General features: G+C 40.9%; 1 protein-coding gene across 8 annotated transcripts in view; it reads left to right on the forward strand.

Moving 5' to 3' along the window:
• Positions 1 to 7,341, forward strand: part of DLGAP1 (discs, large (Drosophila) homolog-associated protein 1) — a 703,239-nt gene that overhangs the window by 615,613 nt on the left and 80,285 nt on the right. For all 8 annotated transcript variants that reach the window (XM_011996318.1, XM_011996317.1, XM_011996319.1 and 5 more), the window contains one exon: positions 1,376 to 1,467. In XM_011996318.1, coding sequence (XP_011851708.1) covers positions 1,376 to 1,467 — 92 coding nt within the window. The remainder of the gene's footprint in view (positions 1 to 1,375; positions 1,468 to 7,341) is intronic.

The following is a 7,341-nucleotide window of genomic DNA, read 5'->3' on the forward strand; positions in this document are numbered from 1 at the left end:
TGAGAAGGGAGGATTGCTTGAACCCAGGAGGTTGACGCTGCAGTGAGCTGTGTTTGCACCACTGCATTCCAGCCTGGGCAACAGAGTGAGATCCTGTGTCAAAAAAAAGAAAAGAAATACTTCTGTAGTCAACAAAAGGACTGAGTTGTATTTACTGACACGATAAAATGTGCAGAGATAGTAGTAGTCTTAATGAATAAAGCATTGCAGAAGAAACATATATAGTATAATCTCATGTGTGTAATTTCAGTATTAATAATCATTTAAATATATATATACATTTAGACATATATATAAAAGGATATAGACAAATATACATCAAATAATTGACAATGATTCTTAGACTTTCTTTTTCTACATTATATATTTCTGTATTTTAATTTTATATAGCTTACATTGAATTGTTTTTATATTTAGAAACAACATTTCTTAAACACATAGTAGGAAAAAGGAATAAACCTAATAATTCTAAAATTTTCTTCAAATTTGGATTGGGACTAATCTGTTGCATAGGTTATTAGTTCTATATGGGCATATTTTCTATATAGCTGTAATATACACATAGCTATTTAGAAACTATGGAGTGATATTCAAAGTCAATTCTTTATTTAAGGGGAGAAAGATGAAGACACTCTATGGTTTATCTTAATAAGGTTAATATCTAAATCTCCCAATGTCAACAATTATAATTACAATACATAAATTTTCCTCTTTATTTTGTATGTTGTTATCTTCAAATTCAAAACTTCCAGGCCGGGCATGGTGGCTCATGCCTGTAATCTCAACGCTTTGGGAGGCCCAGGCAGACAGAACACTTGAGATCAGGAGTTTGAGACCAGCCTGGCCAACTTGGCAAAACCCTGTCTCCACTAAAAATACAAAAATTAGCCGGGCATGATGGCACACCTGTAATCTCAGCTATTCGGGAGGCTGAAGCAGGAGAATCCCTTGAACCCGGGAGGTGGAGGTTGCAGTGAGCCAAGACCGCACCACAGCACTCCAGCCCAGGTGACAGAGGGAGATTCCATAAAAGAAAAAACTTCCGAGAACACATTTCCATGTAGACTCCATTGTAATACAGCATTTACAGTAAGACACTGAAGTCTAAGTACAGACTTGCAAATCTATGGAGGAATCATAGACATTTATCAGCTACCTTGAGAGTGAATAAAATTGCATTTTACTAAGAGCAACAGAGTCAAAGAGCATGCAGCGAAGGTAGTGTCGGCTCTCAGAAAATACACAAATACTGACTAAGGAGGTTACAAATTACAAAACATTCCAGTAATATTAGAGGTCTTTCTGATAAAATGTCATGTTCATTTTTCAAGCAAGATGACTGAACTGGAACTACTCTATTTGGTGATTTCTCCAGGTGGATGATGCTGAAGAACCTGACAAAACAGGAGAGAATAAAGCACCCAGTAAGTTCCAGTCCGTGGGAGTGCAAGTAGAAGAGGACAAGTGGTAAGTCCACGTGCATATGCATCCTCTTCTGTCCTGATGTTGTGAAGTAACGTAAAAGTATTTTTCCCCGTGATAAATCTACAAAATTCAATGATATTTTCCACTAAGTTTTGGGAGTATTTAAAGGGTGAAGTTGAATCAATATTAGTTGATTCTCTCCTGTACTTTTAATACTAGAGACCACTCCATTTGAGTTTTACTAGAATAGTACTGTAAGCGTATTACATACATATAAATACTGTGTGCAGTACTCTTGGGTTGCCAAACTATACCTTTGGGGGGGAAAAAAAAAACCTTCCCATTTTTATGAGAAGAAAATTTACCTTTTTTCTATTTCTATTCCCAGCACTTGATAGTGTCTGGTGTTTAGTGTGTTCTCCATGAATGATTGATAATGAATGAATGAATGAATGAATGAATGAATGAGGAAGATATTCCCTATCATTATCCTGAATCACCAGTCCTTTAGATTACTCTTTACCTACTTTAGAGCCTCAGTATCTATAAATGGGAAATGTAGGATTTCATAAAATTACAGAATTTGGGGTCAATAATTTCATTTTGTAAATGAGAACTTGATGGAGAGAGGCATGTGAATTTCTCAAACTGGGAGGTTCCTGGTGGGTAGAACCATGTTTTATTGATAATAGCATCCCCCAGCTTCCAGAGTTGTGATTCGCACCTACTAAATATACAATAAATGTTGGCTGAATAAAGTAAAACTGGAGTTATGGTAAGAGAAAACGCTCTAAATTATAAATCAGCGTATCATCTCAACTTTGCTACTAACTTTCTGTGTGTTAATTAGGAAGAATCATTTGAATGTCACCTATCCATCCTTCCATTATCCATCCATTCAATAAAATCTATGGAATGCCTCCTATAATCAAGGCTACATGTAACACAAACTGAAAATCTGAAAAGGAGGAATTTATCAGTTTATGGAAGTGGTCCTGTTTTAGAACCTCTCACTATTGATTGACACTGTACTTTTAAGAGGTGTGTATATATATCATATACATATAGTTAATATATATTTATTAATAAAATATATAATATGTGTATATGTAATATATATATATAGTGTGTGTGTGTGTGTGTAATATGACAAAAACCTTAATTACTTTTGCACCAACCTAATATAATTATGCAATGCTGGAAGCCCAGAAAAGTGGTACAATCATTCTGGAAATAAATATGACAAAAGTTAGCAATAATGATACATCTATCCATACCAATTGACCCAAAAATCACACTAATGGGGCTTGAATTAAATTACTCAATGAAAGGTAAACAATTGTGAAACATTATTTATCATTGTAAAAGAAAAACACTAATTATCAAATAACCACTAATAGCATGCTTTTGTAATTTATAGCACCTCACCAAGGTAAACTATTATACAACCATTAAATATCATTTTATTTAAAAGGTGGAGAAACGTGGGAAAATTCCCATGATACAATGTTAGGTGAAAAAGTTAAATATATAATATCCATGCATAGTGTTCATGCAGATGGACAAGGATTGAAATATAATACGTATAAATGGTAGGTTTAGGAGTGACTTTTTTCTTCTACTCTAAAAAGTTTTAGTAATCATTGTTTTTTTGTTTTTTTGTGTGTGTTTTTTGAGACGGAGTCTCGCTCTGTCACCCAGGCTGGGGTGCAGTAGCACAATCTTGGCTCACTGCAACCTCCACCTCCTGGGTTGAAACGATTCTCCTGACTCAGCCTCCCGAGTAGCTGGGACTACAGGCGCGCACCATCATGCCCAGCTGATTTTTGTATTTTTAGTAGAGACAGGGTTTCACCGTGTTGGCCAGGATGGTTTCGATCATCTTGACCTTGTGATCCACCTGCCTTGGCCTCCCAAAGTGCTGGAATTACAGGCATGAGCCACCATGGCGGGCCAATAATCATTGCTTTAATGTCCTATGCATGTTTCTTTATTAAGTGTTTTAGAAAAAGTTTTGAAAGTATACATTTAGTAGACATTAAAGAAAATGTATTCCTCGCCATGGGCAGTGGCTCACACCTGTAATCCCAGCACTTTGGGAGGCCGAGGCGGGTGGATCACCTGAGGTAAGGAGTTCAAGACCAATCTGACCAACATGGTGAAACCCGTTGCTACTAAAAATACAAAAATTAGCTGGGTGTGGTGGTGGGTGCCTGTAATCCCAGGAACTCGGGAGGCTGAGGCAGGGGAATCGCTTTAACTGAGGAGGCAGAGATTGCAGTGAGCCGAGATCACACCATTGTACTCCAGCCTGGGTGGCAGAGCAGACTCCATCTTAAAAAGAAGATAATATAGTCCTCCATCTCCCACCGGCCCAGCTCGGTGCCTTTTCTCAATGATGTAGTTAGTGGTTGACAGCACAGACTCTTGAGCCAGAGCACCAAATCCTGGCTCTGCCCCTTACTAGCCAAGGGGCCATAAGCAAATTACTACCCATCTTTGTGCTTTAGTTTCCTTATATATAAAAAGGGGGTTACAGGCAGTTTCCGCTATAAGCTAAAAGGAACTCATAAGTCACCACTCCATCTTAACAAGTAAAAATCTCAGCAAACTAAAAAATCAACATCGCTTTGTGTATCTGTCAGAGAAAGGAGGTCACAGGGCACACTGCTTCTCCCAAAATTGGAGAAACAGACAGACAGATACAGATAATTACAACTTACTGGAGTAGAAACATAAGTAGAAATCTCTGCAGGAACCCGCACAGGCTAAGAAAACATAAGCAGTAACTGAAGAATTGTTGGAGGCTCAATATTGACATCTCTGAGAGTTAAAAGCTCCAGCGAAACCCAGTCAGAGGGAGACCTCACACTTCTGTGAGTTTTACCTCCAGGAACTCTACCAGGTCCTCATAGTGAATATCAGAGAAAAAAATCTCCTTGTGCGTCCAGGAGGGGGAAGGAAAAAAGAACTGCTTTGAAATATGCCAGCATGTTCTCTTATTCACAAGCCCTGCACGCAGCAGACACTATTTTACCAGAACCTTTTGCTGGCTGGGGTTTTATCAGAGCCTAGAACTTACCTGGGGGAAGGAAAACACTCAGCTCTAGTTCCCTCTAGCCTTCCACATGGGGGAAGGGACATACCCAACCTCAGCCCCCTTCAGGCATCTTGTCCCACATAAGAGAAAAAAAAAACACAACTGAGAAACACTGATGAGGTTCACAGTTCAGGAGCACAGGCTCACCAAAAGGCTGAGACTAATCATAGAACTGTAGAGCGCTTTTCCCTCACCTGACCAGTACATTACTAAATGCCAATTTACCACAGTTCCTTTCACCCAGTACATCATGCCCACTTTTCAAAAAATTACAAGACATACTAAAGGGTAAAAAACACAGTTTGAACAGATGGAACAAGCATCAGAACCAGAGTCAAATATGGCAGGAATGTTGGAATTACTAGGCCAAGATTTTTTTGAAATTATGATTAATAGTCTAAGGGCTGGGGCCGGGCGCGGTGGCTCAAGCCTGTAATCCCAGCACTTTGGGAGGCCGAGACGGGCGGATCACAAGGTCAGGAGATCAAGACTATCCTGGCTAACATGGTGAAACCCCGTCTCTACTAAAAAAATACAAAAAACTAGCCGGGCGAGGTGGCGGGCGCCTGTAGTCGCAGCTACTAGGGAGGCTGAGGCAGGAGAATGGCGTGAACCCGGGAGATAGAGCTTGCAGTGAGCTGAGATCCGGCCACTGCACTCCAGCTTGGGTGACAGAGCGAGACTCTGTCTCAAAAAAAAAATAGTCTAAGGGCTCTAATGAAAGAAGCAGAACATGCAGAGAGATGGAGAATGAAAAAGAATTCTAAGAGAGAATTAAAAAGAAATGCTGGAGATAAAAAACACTCTAATAGAAACAAAGAATGTCTTTGATGGGCTCATTAGTAAACTGGACACTAAGGTCTACATTTGAGGATATAACAATAGAAACTTCCAAAACTGAAAAGCAAAGAGAAAAAAGACTGATAAAAAGTCAGAACAGATTATCTGAGAACGGTGAGACAGCTACAACAGGTGTACTTTATATGAGAGAGGAATACAAGAAGGAGAGGAAGGAGAAAGGAGCAGAAGCAATGTTAGAAGCAATAATAACAGAATTCCCCCAAATTAATGTCAGACACCTCAGATTCAGGAAGCTCAGAGAATACCAAGCAAGATAAATGCTGAAACAAGCAAACAAACAAACAAAAAACAAAATACTACACCAAAGCATATCGTATTCAAACTTCAGAAAAATAAAAGACTTTAAAAATCTTGAAAAAAACGAGAGGGAAAGAACATCTTACCTACAGAGGAGCAAGGATAAGAATTAGGCCAGGTGCAGTGGCTCACACCTGTAATCCCACAATTTTGGGAGGCTGAGGTGGGCGGATCACTTCAGTCCAGGGGTTCGAGACCAACCTGGGCAACACGGCAAAATCCCATCTTTACAAAAAATACAAAAAATGATCTCGCTGTGGTGCATGCCTGCGGTCCCAGTCACTCAGTAGGCTGAAGTGGAAAGATTGCTTGAGCCTGGGAAGTGGAGGTTGTAGTGAGCTGAGATCACACCACTGCATTCCAGCCTCAGCGACAGAGAGAGACCCTGTCTCAAAAATAAACAAACAGAACAAACAAACAAACAAAAAAGATAAAAGATAAGAGTTAAATCTGGCCAGGCGCAGTGGCTCATGCCTGTAATCCCAACACTTTGGGAGACCAAGGCAGGCAGATCACCTAAGGTCAGGAGTTTGAGACCAGCCTAGCCAACATTGTGAAACCCCGTCTCTACTAAAACTACAAAAATTAGCAAGGCATGGTGGCAGGCACCTGTAATCTCAGCTACTCCGGAGGCTAAGGCAGGAGAATTGCTTGAACCCAGGAGGCAGATGTTGCAGTGAGCCGAAATCATGCCATTGCACTTCAGCCTGGGCAACAAGAGCAAAAATTCCATCTCAAAAAATAAAAAATAAATAAATAATTATATCTGTGTAGTCACAGTTACTCAAGAGGCTATGGTGGAAGGATTGCTTAGGGACAGGAATTCAAGTCCATCCTGGGCAACTGATAGGGTTTGGCTGTGTCCCCACCCAAATCTCATCTTGAACTGTGGCTCCCAGGATTCCCTGGGAGTCACATGTTGTGGGAGGAACCTGGCAGGAGGTGACTGAATCATGGGGGAGGGTCTTTCCCGTGGTGTTCTCGTGGTAACGAGTGGGTCTCATGAGATCTGATGGCTTTAAAAATGGGAATTTCCCTGCACAGGCCCTCTTCTCTCTCTCTCTCTCTCTCTCTCTCTCTCTCTTTTTTTTTTTGAGACGGAGTCTCCCTCTGTCGCCCAGGCTGGAGTGCAAAGGCCCGATCTCGGCTCACTGCAAGCTCCGCCTCCCGGGTTCAAGCCATTCTCCTGCCTCAGCCTCCCGAGTAGCTGGGGCTACAGGTGCCCACCACCACGCCTGGCTAGTTTTTTGTATTTTTAGTAGAGACGGGGTTTCACCGTGTTAGCCAGGATGGTCTTGATCTCCTGACCTCGTGATCCTCCCACCTCGGCTTCCCAAAGTGCTGGGATTACAGATGTGAGCCGCAGTGCCCAGCTACCCTCTTCTCTTGCCTGCCACCATGTGACATGTGCTTTTCACCTAATGCCATGATTGTGAGGCCTCCCCGGCCACGTGGAACTGTAAGTCCAATAAACCTCTTTCTTTTGTAAATTGCCCAGTATCAGGTATGTCTTTATCAGCAGCGTGAAAACGGACTAATACAGCAACATAGCGAGGCTTAGTCTCTATAAAAACACTCCAAAACGAAAAAAATTAAAAGAAGTATATCCAACTTACCGGAAACCATGCAAGAACAGAGTGAAATTTTTTTTTTTTTTT

The sequence above is a fragment of the Mandrillus leucophaeus genome, unplaced genomic scaffold (assembly GCF_000951045.1).
Source record: "Mandrillus leucophaeus isolate KB7577 unplaced genomic scaffold, Mleu.le_1.0 Scaffold51, whole genome shotgun sequence".
Classification (NCBI taxonomy): domain Eukaryota; kingdom Metazoa; phylum Chordata; class Mammalia; order Primates; family Cercopithecidae; genus Mandrillus; species Mandrillus leucophaeus.